General features: G+C 42.2%; 1 protein-coding gene across 1 annotated transcript in view; it reads right to left on the reverse strand.

Moving 5' to 3' along the window:
• Positions 1–21,369, reverse strand: part of CLEC16A (C-type lectin domain containing 16A) — a 280,950-nt gene that overhangs the window by 200,536 nt on the left and 59,045 nt on the right. Inside the window, exon 11 of the mRNA XM_044302863.1 lies at positions 8,589–8,802. Coding sequence (XP_044158798.1) covers positions 8,589–8,802 — 214 coding nt within the window. The remainder of the gene's footprint in view (positions 1–8,588; positions 8,803–21,369) is intronic.

A 21,369-nucleotide genomic window follows, 5' to 3' on the forward strand; every position in this document is an offset into this window, starting at 1 on the left:
GGAACTGGCATAGGTAATAGGTAGAACTACACCGCATTCCCAATTATTATGTAAATTGGATTTAGGTGTCATAAAGATGTAATTTTTTGTTTTTTTAAATAAACTCAAGGATGGTATTGGTGTGTTTGGATCACTGAAAACAATCTCAAACACCTGTAATAATTAGTTTGCCAGTTGACCCTAATTAAAGGAAAACTACTTAAAGGGGTTGCCAAAGTTATATTTATTGATGACCTATACCCGGCACCCCCGCCGATCAGCTGTTTGAAGAAAAGACATGTGTCATGCCAGCGCTGCCTCCTCTTCAATGTTTACCTGCTCGCCGTCGCCTCTGCAGCGGAGAGCAGGTGTAATTACACCCAAGCCATCCCATTCATTTCAATGGGACGGATCGTTCCTATACAAATGTCCCAACAAGGCTGCGACGTCAGCATAGAGATGGCGGAGTCATGTTTTGGCCTGTAATTATGGGAAGAGCACTGGTAGTCCCCTTTAGGGGTGAAAAGGTGTGAAAATGACCTCAGCAAAGTAATTAGAGTTTCTGAACCACCATCTCATCAATCATTGGCAGCTATGGGCAAAAAAGGAGAAAAACTCATGGCCACCATCCTCCTCTACCTCAACCCTATTGAGAACCTTTGCAGTATCCTAAAACTAAAGATCTATGGGGGTAGGAGGCAGGTCACATCAAAACAACAGCTCTGGGAGGCTATTCTGACATCCTCCAAAGAAATTCCAGCAGAGACTCTATAAACTCACACAATCAATGGATGTAAGAATTGTGAAGGGTCCTATGTTAACATGCAAGTTGGACTGTTAGGATGTTTTTGATGGAAATAGCTTTTGATTTCCGTAAATAAGACCTCTTAAAAGGGGTTGTCCCATCATTGACAATGGGGGCATATCGTTAGGTGTGGGTCCCATCTCTGGGACCCACACCAACACCAAAAACGGAGCAGGGAATTTCCGTCAGCCCCATAGAAATGAATGGGAGCGGTGGCCGCGCAAGTGCGGTGCGCTCCCATTCACTTGTATGGGGAGAGCGCTAAGTGGTGACCGGGCCCCGGAGTCCTCCTGCCACAGCTCTACCCGCTCCATTCTCAGTGTAGGTGCAGGCCCCAGAGGTGGGACCTGCACCTATCAGACAATGGGGCCATATCCTAGCGATATGCCCCCATTGTCTGTGATGGGACAATCGCTTTAATGCAGCAAATTCAACAAATTACCATTTTCAGTTCTTTATAACCTATGAAATGTTTTGAAACGGTGAGTTTTTTAAATTGAGAAAAAAATATCATTGGGAGGTTTGTTCCATAACATTTGATTTATACTCTAACAGTTGAAGACTTGAAAATTTACTGACTGTCATTTACATCGACCATTTAGTAAAATCTGAGAAAAATATTACTTGCATAATAATTTGGAACACAGTGTATGAGTTTGAGCAGTTCCCCTTTAACAATCAGGTTGTTTCCCAAGATAGATGTATAGTTTATTCACAGCACCAAAAATGAGCGATTTGCAAAGTACACCGTCTATGCTAAAACGAGTAACCGATTATAAATCTTACTCTATGAGTCCCGTGACTGTGTGTTTTTATATGACTGACCTGCTCTAAACTGCATGTATTGAAGAAAATAGTTTGCTTAACCTCTTAACGGTCACGTTAAAGGATAACTGTCACACTTAGACCCTAATTTCAATTTTCATATATGTAGTTACTAATAACATGATATTCCAGAATCAGTTCCCATTAGACTGACTTACCCCATATTTAATAAGATTCAGCCCTTAGCAACCAGTCTGCATAAAACTGCAATTTCATGATTCAGTTAAGATGGCCGCCACTGCCCTCACCCTGAGGCTAATCCCGCCTGCCCGCACTAGCCAGTAACAATAGCCCCCAAAAGTGTCAGTAACCAGAGCCCTCCCCCTAAAGGGTTAATCTCCTGCAGCACAGAGGGGTCCTCTTACCACATGTTGCTTTCATTTATACACTGAGCAGATGGCAGATCTCCCTTCCCTGGTGTGCGCTGATTCAACTCTGCATTGTCCAGCTCTGCTGAGTGAGGGAGCGTCTGCCAAGCGCAGGGACAGGGAGAAGTGCACACAGCCCAGGCACTGTTATCAGCTGCTGGGGAGGACCTGGCTTTAATCATTTACTTACAGTCCCTGGCTGTCAGTAATGTGAGCCTGCATGCTGCGTGCTCAGTCTGTGAACAGATAGACGGAACATGCCTAGCAACACTATTTTAAGCAGAGGTAAAAGCAGGCAATACAGGGAACAAACATGTGGAATTATGGGGTAATTGAGTACACAGTGAAAAGTTGAAATAGGGTCACCAAGGTGATATTAATCACCACAATCCAATACTCCCAAAAAAATATATATATGACAGTTATACTTTAAAATGGGGAAAACCCTCCCCCAAAAATTTTTATTGTAGATTTTTAATGTGTGTCTGCAGTAAATCTTGTTGGCGCACAAGGACATTATTGCATTTTTAACCCCTTAGTTACATCATTAATTTTAGCCTTAAGGACCAATAATATTTCCCTCCTTTGTGTTCCAGCAGTCATAACTTAAATTTTTTCTTCTAAATGTTGTTTTTATTTTGCGGGATTAGTTGTCCTTTTGTTCGGAACCATCTTTGGGTATATATAGTGTATTAAATAACTTTTATTATTTATTTTTGGGGGGAAAGAAAAACTGCAATTTTTACATTATTTTGTGGTGCTCACTGTGTGGTAAAAATAACAAAATTTTATTATCTGGGTCACTAAAATCATAACGTCACTTTTCAATATATTTTTACTATTTTTCTCTCCTCCTGCAGCCTGTCAGCTCAGCAGCTGCTCCCTCATTTTCCTCCAGACTGAAGTGGGGGGGGGGGGGGGGGCTGCTTTATCTGCTCATATCTCTTGTTTGGGACTAGTTTGTATTGTTTGAAAGCTGACATTCCAAGCTTTCAGACAATACCAGAATGACAGCAATATGTTCAGTACAGGGGAAGATATCACTGATAGAAAATCGGGATGCTGTGAATACTGCTGAAAGTGAAAGTAAAAGTAGGTTTTCTAACAGTGATTTCTCCTCTGTTGCTTGGACTAATTAGCTGTCACTTTGTATGCAAGCCTGGAATTTCAGCTTTCAAACAAGACCAGTTGCATGTTTCTAGCTGCTACCATTCAGGAGAAAACATTCAGGAGTCCAGCTGGACCTGGACTCAGGCAAAACAGTTAGGTGGTTAAAATTCAGGTCTGGGAAGGTGTTGTCCAACAGCATTGAATTTTCCATAACTTTACACTTTTTGTCCTGCAATATTAGCTGCAGATGCAATGGTAGATGTAGTGTCTTCAGGGTTTAGTTAATATACCCTATTAGTAAGTGGCAAAATATAAATGTTCTCTTTTTAAAACTCATCTCTTGATTTTCTATCAGGTTCCTGGCAATAATGAAAAATATGTGGATCCCAGACAACTCTCTCAAAAGGCAAAAAGCTGGGTGCAGGGGAAACTGGGGTAGATGTGTGCCTAGCACGCCTGGCTCCTATTTATTTCCATGGCATTTTCACATTTTCCATATAGGGATTTGACAGAACATGGGCCCTTATGTCACATCCCTCCTGAAGTGGAAGTGCAGCCAAAGCTAGACTTGTAAGCCTTGGGCAGCAGACTAGGCAAAACCTTGGTGTCAGATGGGTCACCCTAAGCTTTGGCAAGGGGTGATCTTTTCTTCTTGAAACTTGTGTACATTTTGGACGAAATGGTTAGCGAACAGGTCAGGGTCCTTTACTTTTTAGCAACAGCTTGCGATAGACCAAACCTTTGTCTTTGTCGTGGTGGCACTTGGGTGGAAGAAAGTACAATCTTCATCAATTAAAGGAGTGAATTAATTAACATCCTGCAGAAGGAGAAATTATTTTTTGCCTTGTTCCCTTTTAAATACATGGATGTAACAGGGAGGTGGCCTGTCAGGGGCAGTTGTGAAATGTATTTTAAAGGGGCTGTCCACCTTTTATAAGGTGATGGCCAGGAGCTGTGCTGCAGTGATGAGCTCAGTCCACTACGAAGGAGACAGAGCTGCCTGCAACTGGCGCCAGAGCAATTGCCGGACAGCGGAGCGGCAGGGGTGTGGAGTGTCAGACCCCCGCTGATCAGCTAGTGATGGCTTATCCAGGGGATAAGGTGGACAACCCCTTTAACCCCTGTACTGAGGGAGATTTCTCAAAACTAGTGTGAGGCAAAATGGTGTGGTACAATAAGGGTGTGGTAAAATGATTCATATTTGAGCCAAGAACACAGGTGTGTACTTAGTATCTGGCAATCACAAGAGAGTTATCTGTTACATGATTTAAAGAAGCATTTTTATTTTATATTTTTTTTACACACATATTATTAACTAACCACCAGTCTTCATTCAGTGTAATTCATTACACTAACTCAGTTACATCCATACATTTTAAAACCTTTTCATTATGGGAATCTGGTCATGTGATCTCAAGTCTGACACTTTGCTCTATTGTGTAAACAGGAACTTGGTCTCTCCTGTGTGGCTGACTTCCTGAGAACCACAGGATGACATCATCACCAATCAGATCCCTCCTGGCAGCTCTCAGGCCCCTCCCCTCCCTCTGTATATCCCTGCATTATGTTTAAGAAATAATGTCTCCTCTATCGAAAGGACCAGGAGTCCAGATATATAGTCTGTGAGTGAACACAGTGATCAGTTGCAGTTATATAAACCTCCTGATGTCACAATAGGCAATGGTGAAGCCTACACCACTGTCCCTACCCAATTGCACGATCCGTCCTAGAGAAACGACACACAACTGGATAAAGGTCCCTTCCTGACTAGGTGCTGGGCCCTATGAGGGAAAATACAAATGGAGAAAATATTAAATGTAATGACAGACAGGCAAAACCAAGACTGGATCAGAATCCAAAAGCAGAGTCAAAATTTGGCCAGAATCTAAACCAGAGATATACGTCAGATCCAAGACAAGATACATAGAGTCAAATACCAGATGGGATTAGTGCCAGGAGATAACGTCAGGAAATAAGCAGTCACGAGCAAGGTCTGGGACAATCCGAAAGTCAGAGCACCAGAGATTCAAACAAAAGTAAAACACGCTAGTGAGCCTTAGAAAACCAATCACAGGCACCTGTTGCCAGCAGCTGCCTGTTTAAGGCCCCTTGCAGACGAGCGTGTCTGGATTAGGTCCTGATGCGTTGCGGATGCATTCAGTGAAAACTGCGCGATTTCACAAGCAAGTCCATTAAGTTTTGTTTGCGATTGCGCTCAGTTGTTCAGTTTTTATCGCGTGGGTGCAATGCTATTTAATGCGTTTTGCACATGCGTGATAAAAAAACTGAATGTTTACAAACATCTCTTAGCAACCATCCGTGAAAAACGCATCGCATCCGCACTTGCTTGCGGTTGCAATTTTCACGCAGCCCCATTCACTTCTATGGGGCCAGCGTTGCATGAAAACCAACGCTCATGTACACAGAAATCAAATGAATGGGTCCGGATTCCGTGCACCCGATTAGTCCAACCCCTCTGCCCCATGAAAGGCAAAGCAGCTCGCAAAGGAACGATGCCATCAGCACCACCATAGATTGACTGGAACTGCAATGGGAGCATCACCAGGTAAGTTAATGACAACTTACATACCGTGCCTGTCTATCCCATCTGTGTGTGCTGACGATCCAGTGTAGTTCTATGGGATGTAGCTTCACAATGGTCTTCCTGAATCCATACACAAGAGCCTCTATATTATTCTTTAATAATGCCTATACTGCACTACATAGACAAAGAAAAAAATCCCGGAGTGTTTCTTTAAGGGTCCATTCACACGTCCGTTTTTTCTTTCCTGATCTGTTCCGTTCAGGACCAGATCTGGACCCATTCATTTTCAATGGGTCCTGGAAAAAATCGGACAGCACAATGTGTGCTGTCCGTTTCCGTTGTTCCGTTCCGCATGTCCGTTTAAATATAAAACATGTCCTATTCTTTTCCGCAAAATTCGGATCCTGGTACAATACAAAGTCAATGGATCCGCAAAAAACGGAAGACATTCGGATGTCATTCCGTATGTCATCCGTTTTATGCGGAATCCGTTCCTGGAAACACATAACAAATTTTTTTTAATTTTTTTTTAATTTATTTTTTTCAATTTTTTTTTAAAGAAATCCAAACAACTTTATTTAATCATTGAACTTTATACATGTTTCCGTTTTTTGCGGATCCGCAAAAAACGGATGACATACGGAAACATTTTCAGGAACAACGGATCCGCAAAAAACAGACCGAAAATCGGGATATAGGAAAATGCTGACGTGTGAATGTAGCCTAAGTAAGATCTAAAAAAAAAAAGTTTTAATATGAAAGATAAACCATTAGCCGCTGTACACTAAGCTGCCCGAAGGTATGTGAGGTGGGAACCACCATTAAACAGGTTACGGCAGCTCTGGTACAGAAGTGTTTCGACATGTGAAGACATAATAGAATGGCAGCGTGGCTATAGTGTTACATACAATATCCCATAAACCTACTAAACATAAAATACACATGGTAATACTCCGCTCAAAATAAAATTCGGGAAATACATACATAGCTACTTAGAATACTGTAGGAATCACAAATAGGGTAGAACCTTATTTTCATTTAGCAAGATTTTCTAATATGCTGTATTGTTTGGCCTATAAGACACACTTTTTCCCCACAAAATTTAGGGGAAAAAACTGTGGTGCATCTTATAGTCGGGATGCAGCAGCATTAGCATGCAGGAGTGGTGAGGGAAGCGCTGCACTGGCTGTACTCACCCTCCCTGGTCTTCTTCCGGGCTCCGCTTATGTACTGTGTCCTGACTGCATACACAGTGAACATAGGCGCGCACTATAACCTGATGCTGTGCAGCGTGGGCCGGAAGGAGACCAGGAAGCAAAGAGTCTGTAGAGTGTCTGATCTGAGGTCTGATCTGAAGCTGTTGGAGGCTGGGAAGGTCTGATCTGAGGAAGGTTGGGGGGTCTTATCTGAGGTCTGATGAAGAATGGGGGTCTCATCAAAGGTCTGAAAAAAAAAAAATCTTATTTTCCTCTTCTAATTCCTAGGTGCATCTTATATTTTGGTGCGTCTTACAGTCCGTAAAATACGGTATACACATGTGGGCGTCACTGTGTGTGTGTATGCTGTTTACCAGGGATCGACCAATTATCGGTTTTACCGATATTATCGGCCGATATTCAGGATTTCTAAGTTATCGGCATCTAACCTTGCAGATATGCCAATAACGAATCGCGAACATGGATCGCTCTGCTCTCAGCACTCTCCGTGTTCCCTCAGCAGCACAGGGGAGAAGGAAGCAGTGTCTCCCTCCCCCTGTGCCGCTGCCACCAATGAGAGGAGAGAGGGGAGGGCTGTGGCCACTCCACCACCAATTAGGTTAACGCACTCATTCATTCAAATTCAACAGGAGGCGGGAGCTGGCTGCAGAATCATATAGCCACACCTGACCGCTATGACAAGTAGCTGCGATCCGTGGCAGTTAACCCCTGCCGCACCAGAGGGGTTAACTGCCGTGGATCGCATCTACAGCTCATAGAGGTCGGTGGCGGCTATATGATTCTGCAGCCAGCACCCGCCGCCTGTATTTGAATTAATGGGTGAGGTATCTTCATTGGTGGTAATGAGGGGGGCGAGGTAACAGTGTGCCCCCCTCCAACCCCCAGTATTAAAAACATTGGTGGCGCAGTGAGCCCCCCCCCCCCACCAAACCCCAGTATTAAAAACATTGGTGGCCCCCTAGTATAAGTCATTCGTGGCAGTGGCCACAGGGTCGCCTCTCCCCTCATTGGTGGTGCAGTGGCAGCTTCTGATCGGAGCCCCAGCTGTGTAAGCCTGGGGCTTCGATTGGTTACCATGGCAGCCAGGACGCTACTGAAGCCCTGGCTGCCATAGGAAAGTGTGAAGTCCTATTCACACTAATAGAGCTCCATTAGGGTGAATAGTGGAGCCCCTAAGGGGGCTAATAGTAGGTTAAAAAAAATAAAGATAAAAAATGTAAAAAACACAAACGCCAAAATATTAAGTATAAGTGAAAAAGAAAGATTCACAAAAAAAAAAGCTAAACGCTAAACAATAAACATGTTCATTTTCAGCAGATTTGTGTAGGATTTTTTTTTTTTTTCAAATATGAAATGAAAATGCACAGAATATCAGTATAAATTATTGGCTATCGGCCTGACAGTTCACAGATTATCGGTATCAGCTCTAAAAAAAAAAAAAAAAAATATCGGTTGTTCCCTACTGTTTACACTGGTGGGTATAAATATGGATATGTAGATCTGGGAGTATGTATATATGTTTAATAACAGACGCAAGCTCCTCTCATGCATTTAACTCCTGCATCCAATGTCTAATCTGGGGTTTTATGTTAATCTATGATCTTCATGATATGATAGTTTCAGCAAAAGTATAAAAACAAAAATTTACGTTAATTTATCAGAAAGCTATAAAAGTAATCACATTGCTGGATCTCCATCCATCATAATGGAAGTCTGCACAATCTGTTCTTCTCACCTTCAGGTCTCACCAATAGCTTTTGCTCCTTTTGCGCCAATGTCTGCAGATTTTGAAGGGTCTTCATCATCAGGGTGCTTGTCCTCCTCCTCTTCTTCACCAACATTTTTGTAGTTTGGTCTCTTTTGCAATTTCTTTTTCCCTCTTTGCCGATTAATCTCAAGGGACTTCTCTAGACTCTCCTGAGGCTTTATAAAACATCTAATGCTGGATTCACCCTAAAATAGAAAACAAATGTTGATTTTTGTGACATTTTAATTACTAGTAGTATGGGTGTAATATGCTGTCTTTATATTAGGTCTCTTGCACACGACAGTATGTATTTTGTGGTCCGCAAAAAATACTGATGACGTCCGCGTGCATTCCGTATTTTGCGGAACGGAACAGCTGGCCCCTAATAGAACAGTACTATCCTTGTCCGTAATTTGGACAAGAATAGGACAAGTTTTATCTATTAGCGGAACGGATATATGGAAACTGAATGCACACGGAGTACCTTCTGCTTTTTTTTGCGGACCCATTGAAATAAATGGTTCCGTTCCGTATACGTTCAGCAAAAAAGACGGAACGGACACAGAAAGAAAATACGTCTGTGTGGAAGAGGCCTTAAGCTGTGAGATCTGCCTAAGGCTTCATTGACCATATTTTTGGTCAGGACCCGATCCGCATTTTTTGTGGATCACACGAGGACCTATTCATTTCTATAGGGTTGCAAAAAATACAGACAGCACATGGCTATCATCGTCTGCTGTCCACACCCGTGCGGCCGTATCGCAAATTATAGAACATTAGTACTCTTGTCCATTTTATGGACAAGAATAGGTATTTTTGCAATGGGGCTCACAAAAATTGCAGGATGCACACGAACCACATCCGTATTTTGCGAATCCTCGATATGCGGACCGCAAAACTGATATAGTTGTGTGAAAGTAGCCTGAAGCAAACATCCAGTATCGCTATACACAGGAGGATTTGCTTGATTTATTATAATGAATTGCAAAAGGAGAAAAATAAGAAAATCATCTGTTTTCTCATCTATTTCAAACCAATTTTGCCAATATAAAGTGAAAGCATACCGATCTTATTTTTATACTATATTATCTTCGCTGTAAAAAATAAAAGGCTAAAGCACAGCGCAAAAAAACACTATTGTTCCAAAGGATTAAATATCAATGTGGACATTTTGGCGGTGAAGGAGTCATAATAGAGTTATTAATGAGGTAACTGAAAAGTAAATTCAATGTCCAAATTTTGAACTAGGATTCATTGGTCCCTCAATTTAGATTTCCATGATTCAGTTATCTTTCAGAAATAGAGGTACCTACAAAATGCTCATAACCTGTCGGCCAAAACTCAGGAAATTGTTCATAGCATCTGCTCATCTCCGTCTCCACAATGCAAGCCCAGTGAAGGAACTTGTGGACGTCGTCCATTTTGGACATGGCATTTCCATTTGCTGTACTCCATTTGCTGTTTTGGTGTATTCAAACACACCAGCAAAGTAGTGTGTGGTCACCAGTAAAGACCACATTACCAAAAACTGCAAAAAAAAAAAAAAAAAAAAAAAAGAAGAAATGCCAGACTACTGGCAGGTATGAATACACCTATACAAGACACAAGTAGATATGGTGAGACCTCATCATAACCGCAAGTTAAAAAAAGAATGTCACACGTGCATATTTCAGGTAATGTGGGGGCCCAAGGTGGTCACAGGTGTTAGATATCAAGTTCTCTGACCACAGAGAATACACGTATGACTTTTCACTAGGTGCGATTTCAGCGTCAGTAGTCAAGTTTCTTCTCAGTAGAAGACCCTGTCATTCTTTCCATAGTACACATAAAACCATTTTAACTATAGATATCGGTAAGCCATGTAGTCAGATGGCGAGAATGACAAAAATTGAGGCGAGAGGGAAACAGTGGACATATTACAGTCAAGAAAAGGTTCCTACACATCTCTGAAATCTAAAATTAGGTTTTATAATGTTCATATCAAATGTGGTGTCTCAGCTACAGGCAGCATGTTGCAGAGCTGGAGGAGCCCAGCAGATTGATGTAGTTCGGGCTTGGGATCGGTGTTCTGTAGATTGTATTATTTTCCCTTATAACATGGTTATAAGGGAAAATAATAGCATTCTGAATACAGAATGCATAGTACAATAGGGCTGGAGGGGTTAAAAATAAAATAAAATAAAAATTTAACTCACCTTAATCCACTTGATCGCGCAGGCGGCATCTCTTCCATCTTCTTCTTTGCTGTGCACAGAAATAGGACCTTTGATGACGTCACTGTGCTCATCACATGGTCCAATCACATGGTTCATCACCATGGTGAGGGACCATGTGATTGGATCATGTGATGTGACGTCACCACAGGTCCTTAGCTGGCAGCTCAACATTACAGAAGACAGATCCTGCAACTACGCGATCAAGTGGACTCGGTGAGTTAATTTTTTTTTAACCCCTCCATCACTATTTTACTTTGCATTCTGTATTCAGAATGCTATTACTTTCCCTTATAACAATGTTATAAGGGAAAATAATAGAGATAATATATAGAGCATGCTGCGATTTTCACGCAACGCACAAGTAATCACAGCTCATGTGCACAGCCCCATAGAAATGAATGGGTCAGGATTCAGTGCGGGTGCAATGCGTTCAACTCACGCATTGCACCCGCGCGGAATACTCGCCCGTGTGAAAAGGGCCTTACTTCACCACAATGAGCCATAGTGCTGCCTCATCCTCCTCTGCTTAGTCAGAAATCATGATCCTGAATACAGGTGAATCTCTGTGGGAATGGAGATGATGAGGAGACATGAGAGGAGGGTGAGGTGTGGTTAATGAGCAGCAGCTCTTGTATGCAGTCTCCATTACCACAGCATAACATTACCACAGTCTGTCCTGTCCATCCTCTATGTACTTCATGTCTCCTCATGAACTAAATTCCCCAGAGATTCAGCTAAAGTTCTTATGAACTGTATTCAGGATCCTAATCCCTGACAAGTAGAGCAGAGAGGAGGATGAGGCAGCTCTTTACCTCAGTGTTGTAAAGTAACTTGTCCTCATGTGTGATCAGGACAGGTTTCGTGTGAACTAATTGGACAGCAGCCATTTTGTTTCTCATGATGATTGCTCCCCAGACAAAACGAGCCATTATAAATAATGAAAGGTATTTGAAAATATATTTATAATAAAGTAATATTTAAGTATTTTCAATTTCTTAATTCCCAGAGAACCCCTTTAAATCATTGTTTCTAGGCAGCAGATTGTGCTGTGTAACCAGCAATCTACTGCACCATGTCACATTGGTGCCATCTGCCTTTGCATTCCACTTTTTCTTTGTAGTTGATCTCTTTGTTATGTCTCCCAATATTTTGCGTCTCTTATTTGCACACTGACATGGGGGCAGCAACCACAGGCTCTTTTGTGGGCTGGAGTCTTTTCTCATCTCGGACTCTGTCCAGTCATAGCTGGACAGCATCAAAGTGGTCTAATGCAACCGGATCTCACAAGATCTTTCCTATCTTGCGAGACCATGCTGAAGGAGCTTCTCTGCTCTCTTCTCTTTTCTGACCCTCCAGTCTGCAATGATCGAAATCGACGCTTCTTACACCGTGGTCTTGTGAGATCAGGATGTGTCAGGCTGCTACTGGTGCGATCAAGTCATGACTGGGCAGGGTTGGAGTGAGGAAGAAGACTCCATCCCATGAGAGAGGCTGTGGTTGCCTCCCCCATGGCAAACCACAATATATTTGCATACAGCATGCGCAAAATATCAAGGATATAACTCAACAACGGGAGGTTGGATTAAGTCGAAACAACAAAAAGGACAACTCATTGAGGTGGCACCAATATAGTGATATGCAGCTTTCAGTTTTTGACCAGATGACATTATTTATATCAAGCTGACAGCTCAAGGGGAGTGTCTTTACTGCAGCTCAGGGGGCGTGTCTCATGCTCTGCCCTATCTCAGCTCATGAGGCAGTTGAAGGACGACACTGAGCATGTGCGGCCCTCTCAGTGAGCAGGACAAAGAAATAAGAAAAGAAAACATACAGCATGTGGCGCTATACAGATACATTTTATTGAATAACTCAGTGGTTATGCTACATTTTTAATTAAATGCAATTACAAAAGAATTCAGATCCAGGTGCTGGTTTGAAAACTGCAGAATATTTTTAATGGGACAACCCCTTTCATTTCATTTTTCCCCTTGTGATGTGTATTATTGCCTTTTGAGGATTAACATTAACCTAATGAACGAGCGCTACATTCCCTGGTCTAATTAGGTTATGGGCACTTCCAGGATCAGGTGCCATACATTGGGTATATGACCCTAGCCTGGTTTCAACCCACAATATACGCAGTTTGCGACTGCGCAGTCAGGCAGCCTCAGTTGCCGTAAGCAGTCATCACCTGAGGCTGCCTGACTGCTGAGATGTAACCTGCATACATTGTGGGTTGAAACCAGGCTAGGATCACGTACCCAATGTAAGGCACATGATCCCAGAATTTCCCCCAACCTAATTAGACGGGGGAGCGTAGTCTTGGCTCATTTAAAGAAACACTCCCACAAAAATTTTTATTCTAATACCTGTTAGAAAGGTACATGATGTAAACTGTAGTGATGGTATTTTTTTTGTATAACCTCCCTTCTGATCCTCAGCTGTGTCATGTAACTAACACTCTTGACTGTTCAAGTAAGGCTACTTTCACACTCGCGTTTTGGGCGGATCCTTTTCCATTCAGAATGCATTAGAGCAAAACTGCTCCGTTTTGGACCGCTTGTGAGAGCCCTGAAAGGCTCTCACAAACGGAAAGCCAAAACGCTAGTGTGAATGTAGCCCAACACAGCATCTTGTGTGTGGACAGGAAGTCAGTTTCTCTTTGTATTCCAATAAGAGCCTCAATGACAGTCTCATAGGAATGAATAGAGAAGTAACGGACTTCCTGTCCTGTGTCAGTTGAATAGGCAGAGTGCTGGTGACATGACACAGCTGAGGATCAGATGGGAGGTTATAACTCACAAATACAGTTACCGGTAAGATGATTACCTTTAACTACAGATTACATCACGTACCTTTCTAACCGGTCAGAGAATAAAATTTTGTTCTGGGATTGCTTCTTCAATCAAGAGGCACGAGATTAAAAATATAAAAAACTCGAACAACCCCTTTAATTTCAGATAAAATCCTCTAAAAAGCCAAATCGAAAAGGACCGGTCACCTCTCCTGACATGCCTGTATTAATAGCTTCACGCATTCCCCATGTAATAACAATTCTGGAGCATCTATTCTTATGTCTGTATGTTGTGGCATTCCTTTATTATTTCTACTAGAAGTTATAAATTAATTCCTAGCAGTCTACAATAAGGGTACAGGGGGAGGGTACCAGTTGGGGGGGTGTACCTGCCCAGTCTCACTCTATCCAATCAGTGTTGCCATTTTCAGACTGTGGAGGTTCACACCGCCAACGGGTTACCACCCGTATAGAGACCCTTACTGCAGACTGCTAGCAATTCATTCAGAACTTCTAGTAGAAATTAGAGAGGAATGGGACAACATACAGACATAAGAATAGATGTTCCAGAATTGTTATTACATGGGGAATGCATGAAGCTATTAAAACAGGCATGTCAGGAGCGGCGACAGGTCCTCTTCAACTAAAGAAAAATCTAACTCATTTGAAATAGCAAGCACTACATTTTTAAGCCTTTTTTTTTTTCTAAAGGCCAATTTTTACTTCACTGATGGAAGTCTGCATTCTGAGCTCTCACCATAATTAGCTATTTAAATGTCCTGTTGTATCCTTTCACAGTTTTGGTTTGAACACTGCTAGTAACTCAAAGCGGTACCAGTAAAGTCTACGTCTTACGGGAAAGAGAAAGTAGGTTATAAGATCGGCAAACTCTGGGCAGGTAGAACCAAACCACATCACTATTGTACAGGAAACAGATGGGAACCTTTCTCACCCAACAGGAAGAAACAAATATCAGAGAAAACTACTAAGATTCAAGCTTAGGTGAGCAGCTCGCACCTTACAAACTATACAGAGTGGTTATGTTTCACAATGATGACTGGGTACAGATGACACAGCAGCCAGCAAAAACTAAGAGAAACTAACTATTTGCTTCGTCTCTAACCTGAGACGAGGCTGGCGCATTCTATTCATGTGCCAAAGACCGGGGCCGCAGGTTTTCAGGAAATGTACAATGAGATTTTAGGTTTTCTCAGAAGTACTACCACAAGGTATAAATTTAGTATTATCTTATCACGCGCAAGACTTTATCACTGGTCTTATAACTTCTTCGCCCATGTAGATGTTGATGTGTAATGTTGGGGAATGAACCATTTGTTTCCAATCATTGCCCACTCATTCATCTACATATGCAGCAATCATCATCCCCCTGTATAAGGATGAATGATTACTACTACCATTGGTTATCCCCACACATATTCATTGTTTACACATATTTGGTGCATGTCTGGTGATTGGTGGCACTTTTACACAGGGCAATTATTGGAAATAAGTCTCCCGATCCTTGAAAAACTGCATGAACAAAAGTGGAAGACAAGCATGAGCAGCCAGACCCCAGGACATTTTCATAATTTAACTTAAAAAGTGGATGTGGAAACTGGCTATGCCCAACTTGCGTCAGTGACCCTGTTTCTTTGGTGCTTTTTTTGGGCATATATAGGAGGTGTGGCAATAAAAAAAAATGAGACAGTCTATCTAGGAAAAAGACAATAGCACTTGAGTTGAAATATAGCATGCCAACTTTAACCTTAGACTATCCCAAACGGTACCAACCAGTTGCACTCTCCTCCCAAAGTTGAGGGAAAAAATGGCAGTGCATCCTCTGAAGAGAATACTAATGGGCACTTCCATTATTTGTACACAAATGGAGCGTGGAGTGGTGCATATAGCACTTCCTATGGTGGCTGTACTAACTGCTCCCTGGTCTTCTCTGGGCGCTGTCCGGTAAATTCATTTATTTTATGTCTGCTCTGAGGTCTGATGAGGAATGGGGTTCTGATTTGGAGGTCTGACCTGAGGTCTGATGAGGAATGGGGTTCTGATTTGAAGTCTGATGAAGATTGGGGGGGTCTGCTAAATAATATTTTTTTTCCTCCTCTAAATTCTAGGTGCGTCTTATGGTCAGGTATGTCCTATAGTCTGAAAAATATAGTTGTTTTCACATCCTATGCATCATTGGAAGTGTCTCGCTCAAAAATTGAGCAACAGATTAATAAAATCTTTTGTGAAACTGAATACATTTTCAGACAAACTTGCATGTCACATATGGATGTGTTTGAGGGCCACAAAAGATTTAAGGAAGATTGAGAGGAAGTGAAAGATGATGAACAGCTAGTACACCCATTCACAGCAAAAACTGATGGAAGTGCTCTAAAAATTGAGGAACTTGCTCCAATTGCCGACCCATCTAGAATCTAAATGATGAAGAAATGGTGACTATTCATAAAGAAACTGACAAAAGTTTGTGGCGCTAAGGCCATTCCAAAACTCCCCACTCCTGACAGGAAGAGTTGTGCAGATGCTTTGGAGCAAATCGAAGCGTATCTGATTTTTATTTATTTTTTAATGACTAGGGATGACAGATTGACCTCTCACTAAGATCCTGAGATCAAACTTCAGCCAATCCATTTGAAAAAAACTAATTCTCCAAGGCTAAAGAAAGCATGTCAAGACTAGTCCAAATTCAAAGCCATGTTGATTTATTTCTTCGATGTCTAGTTTGACCCAGAAGGTGCTAAAGTGAATGAACATTACCACAAACAAGTCCCTGGAAAGTGGAGAGAATGGGTGAGAAGCTACCTAGAGAACAGAAGAAAAGAAGCTATAGAGAAGCTGCCTAACTGCATGGCCACACATAGCGAGTCTGATGTGGATTTTCTGTGGCGTATCTGGTTGAGGTCTATTTCTACGAAATAAATCCGAAATGGGCTGGATTTTGCAGCAGCATCGCAGTGGGTCTACGGCTTGCATTGCAATGGTTAAAAGGGTAAAACCTGCAGCATAAGTTGACATGCTGAGGATTGAAAACCCACAATGCATGTCAGTTTACGCTTTGGTTTCTCTCTACAGAGTGTGGATGAGATTTCTGAAATCTTATTCACTTTGCTTGTACTGTAAATGCTGCAGAGTATTTGTGTGAAATTCTGCTGCAGAGAAAGTGCAGCATTTACATTACATGTGGCTTTACCTGAAGAAGGGCACTATCGAGTCCATTTTCTTTCTTCTGGACAGCCAATCTGCACATCCTATTTTGTAATCCCATAGAAATCCTCAAACAAAACCTATTGCTTCAAAACACATTTTCAGTATGTACCCAATTAAATACTGTGCCCATCCTTATAATCAATGAACCGACTAAAGTCTGCCAATCTAGTCCTCCACATGCGCCCATGCACTCTTGTCATATGCAGGACTATAAATCTGTGACACTTCCCAGTATAAGGAGATCTCTTGAAATTATAACCTATTCGTTGGGCAGAATAGGGCAAATGTGGCACATATATATATACATACACACATACACACACACACATACATATACACACACACACACATATATATATATATATATATATACACATATACACACACACACATACATATCGTATACACACACACACAGTTGAAACCAGAAGTTTACATACACTAAAAAAGACACATATGCATGTTTTTCTCAATATCTGACATGAAATCAGAATAAACCTTTCCTGTTTTTGGTCAATTAGGATTACCATAATTATTATTATTTGCCAAATGCCCGAATAGAGAGAGAGAGAATGTTTTAAGGCATTTTTATTACTTTCTGCAATGTCAAAAGTTTACATACACTAAGATTACTATGCCTTTAAACAATTCTGGACTGCCCATATGCTGATGTCATGTGTTTGGAAGCTACTGTTAGGTAAGGCTACTTTCACACTCGCGTTTGGTGCGGATACGTCATGGATCTGCACAGACGGATCCGTTCAGATAATACAACTGTCTGCATCCGTTCAGAACGGATCCGTTTGTATTATCTTTAACATAGCCAAGACGGATCCGTCTTGAACACCATTGAAAGTCAATGGAGGACATATCAGTTTTCTACTGTGCCAGATTGTGTCATAGAAAACGGATCTGTCCCCATTGACTTACATTGTGTGTCAGGACGGATCCATTTGGCTCAGTTTCGTCAAAGCGTAATGGAGACGGAACGGAGGCAAACTGATGCATTCTGAGCGGATCCTTTTCCATTCAGAATGCATTAGGGCAAAACTGATCCGTTTTGGGCCGCTTGTGAGAGCCCTGAACGGATCTGACAAATAGAAAGCGAAAACGCCAGTGTGAAAGTAGCCTTAATTAGAGACACACCTGTGGATGTATTTAAATGCACACCTGAAACACACTGCTGCTTTGTGTAGACATCATACCGCTCAGGAAGGAGACAGGTTCTGTGTCCCAGAGATGAACGTGCTTTTGTCTGACATGTCCATATCAACCCAAGAACAAAAGCAAAAGATCTTGTGAAGATGATGGCGGAAGCTGGTTAGATTGTGTCAATATCCACAGGCTTCAGTAGCATCCTGGCTGCCATGGTAACCGATTGGAGCCCCGCGATTACACTGCTGGGGCTCCGATTAGAAGCTACCACTGCACCACCAATGGGGAGGGGAGGGGACCCTGTGGCCACTGCCACAAATGACTATAAGGGTCCATTCACACGTCCGTATGTGTTCAGCGGATACGCAAAACACGGACACTGGCAATGTGCGTTCCACAAATGCCTTTTCTTGTCCTCAACGGAACGGAAACGCGGATCCGCAAATGCGAATGCAGACAGCACATTACGGCCCCTTTGAAAATAATTGGGTCCGCACCTGTTCCACGAAATTGCGGAACGGATGCGGACCCATTTTGCGGACGTATGAAAGAATCTAATACCGGGGCTCACTACGCCACCAATGAATATAATTAAACCATTAATACAAATGTAGGTGGCACCCGTCCATTATGACAGGGCACTGCGATCGCCGTCAATTAACCCCTCAGGTGCCGCACTTGAGGGGTTAATTGCCGCGGTTCAGTCGCAGCACCCTGTCATAAAGGCCGGGTATGTGATCTGGCCGGCATCCGCCACCAACATTTGTATTATTGGTTTAATTATATTTATTGGTGGCGCAGTGGCCACAGCCCCTCCCCTCCTCCTGACTAATATTCTTATTAGTGGCAGCGGCATCACAGTGGGGAGGGACTCCCTCCTTCTCCACTGTGCTGCTGAGGAGAACATGGCGCACGCGCTGAGACCTAGTATCGAAAAATAGCATATCTCGGTATCGAATTAATCCTGGTCTAAAAGTATGGATTGGATATCAATCATTCGATACCCGGTGCAAACCTAATGCAGTGGTAGGAGGTCCCTACCTGCCTCTGCGCGGACCAGGATCTTAGCTTCCTACATGTTGATGAATAGTGTATCACAACCATCCTTCTTATATGTGACTAGGTGGAATAATGGTGTCTCTTTTTGGCTTGGTATAAATTGTTCCCCTTTTGGAGCCAACCCCATCAATTTAAAAATCGCACAACTAATAACATTAGATGGCTGAAGAACCAAATCTGTTTTTGTCCTTGCTGTCCAGAGTTATCATTGGTTAATTGGGAGATTTTCAACAAGTCCTACAGGGAAAGTAAGAGAAGGCAAAAAGCCAAACTTAGATTGAGGATTTGGCACAATTCAAAGTTTTCACTGGGAAAAAGGAAAACTCAATGTTGTCCCAACAGTTTCTCCACCCTCGGCCCTTCAACAAAGCTGGTTCTGACACAATCAGCTGATACTATAGGTTACACATTACATATGGGACTTTTTTTGATGGTTTCACCTTTGATACATTTATCTTCTGCTCGCTCCACTGAGCCCTTGTGCCTCTGTTGGGCATGGAGATGGAGTACTATCTGTGCCTTCTGTAGCATGCGTCTTCTATCGGCTCAAAAAATGCATCCGTGCTTGGGGGGGGGGGGGGGGGGGGGGGGAAATAACATGTACCACAATTATACAGGAATGTGGTTTTGCCAGCGTTTTACACTTTCAGCCTATTTGAAGTGAAATACTTTTGTGTTGAAAATGAAAGTATATCAGAGTATAGCAGTGATACCTTTATTGGCTAACCAAAAGAAAAATTCAGTTTGCAAATTTTCGGAGCATATAGCCTCCTTTATCAGGCAGTATACAATGAATGGCTGTGTGAAAGGCACATCAGAGATGTTACAGACATTTGTATATGGGGTGACACATCATCAAGATAAGAGAGCAATAAAACTGGGCTTACTGTTACAGATGGGCAGGCAATGATGTATAAGGCCTGCTGAGGATAAGCCAGGTCATCGCTAACAAGCGTTTGTAGGAACGTTAGTTAGCGATGGTCTGCCTGTGTAAAAGTGCCGCCAATAACCAAAGGCAGGCTAAAATAAAATAATAATTGTTTGTCGGCGGCAAATCGTGCCGTCTAATCACACTCTGCTGCCGGCAAATAATGATTCTGTATGGGGACAAGCGATCGCTCCTCCCCATACTGTGGAGGAGATGGGTGCATGTGATAGCAGCGGTCTCCTCCACTTATGAGCAGGCGATTGTAATGCCAGGATTCAGATTGAGTCCTCTCTTCAATGACTGGAATGTTATCAGTTTGAATATCAGTTTTTTGTTTTCCTATCTCTTGCCTTTCATATTAAGACATTTAAAGAGGACTTTTCACAGCTCCTGACATTCTTGTTTTAATAGTTTTATGCATTCCCCATGTAATACCGATTCTGGAGCATCTATTCTTATGTCTGTATGTTGTGCCATTCCTTTATTATTTGCACTAGAAGTTATGAATTATTTAGATTAGCCTTCAGTAAGGGTACAGACGGGAGGTAACTAGTTGGTGGTGTGTACCCATACAGTCTGGAAATTGCAGCACTGATTGGATAGAGTGAGACTGCGCAGGTACACACCCCAACTGGTTACCCCCCTCTGTACCCTTACTGCAGACTGCTAACAATTCATTCATAACTTCTAGTAGAAATAATAAAGGAATGGCACAACATACAGACATAAGAATAGATGCTCCAGAATTGTTAGTACATGGGGAAAACGTGACTCTATTAAAACAGACGTGTCAGGACTAGTGAAAGGTCCTCTTTAAGTGCATTATACTGTGGTCTGGTCCAGAGAAGTGTTCCCCACAGGTGGAAAGTATTTAATATCACATTGATTTTTCTGGCCAACACGGTACCACACTGTTTTGGCTATACATGAACCTAATCTATTTGCAAATGTTCAAAGTCATAGTCATAGTCAGCAACAAGGACTTCAGACATGGGTACCATGCTTGCTCTCAGGTGCATGTTACAGTGGAGGCAGTCCATCATTAGCACTTGCCTAAAACTTTCCCACACCAAAATGCAAAGGTTTCCTAATTTACCCATTAGGTCTTTTTACATTCACTTATGTATATTATCAAGTTTCAGTTTTTTTTAAACAAAATCGCTAGTCAGACCACACATGGAGTACTGTGTACAGTTCTGGGCTCCTGGGAACAAGGCAGACATAGCAGAGCTGGAGAGGGTTCAGAGGAGGGCAACTAAAGTAATAACTGGAATGGGGCAACTACAGTACCCTGAAAGATGATCAAAATTAGGGTTATTCGCTTTAGAAAAAAGACGACTGAGGGGAGATCTAATACCTATGTATAAATATATCAGGGGTCAGTACAGAGATCTCTCCC

The sequence above is a fragment of the Bufo gargarizans genome, chromosome 8 (assembly GCF_014858855.1).
Source record: "Bufo gargarizans isolate SCDJY-AF-19 chromosome 8, ASM1485885v1, whole genome shotgun sequence".
Lineage (NCBI taxonomy): Eukaryota > Metazoa > Chordata > Amphibia > Anura > Bufonidae > Bufo > Bufo gargarizans.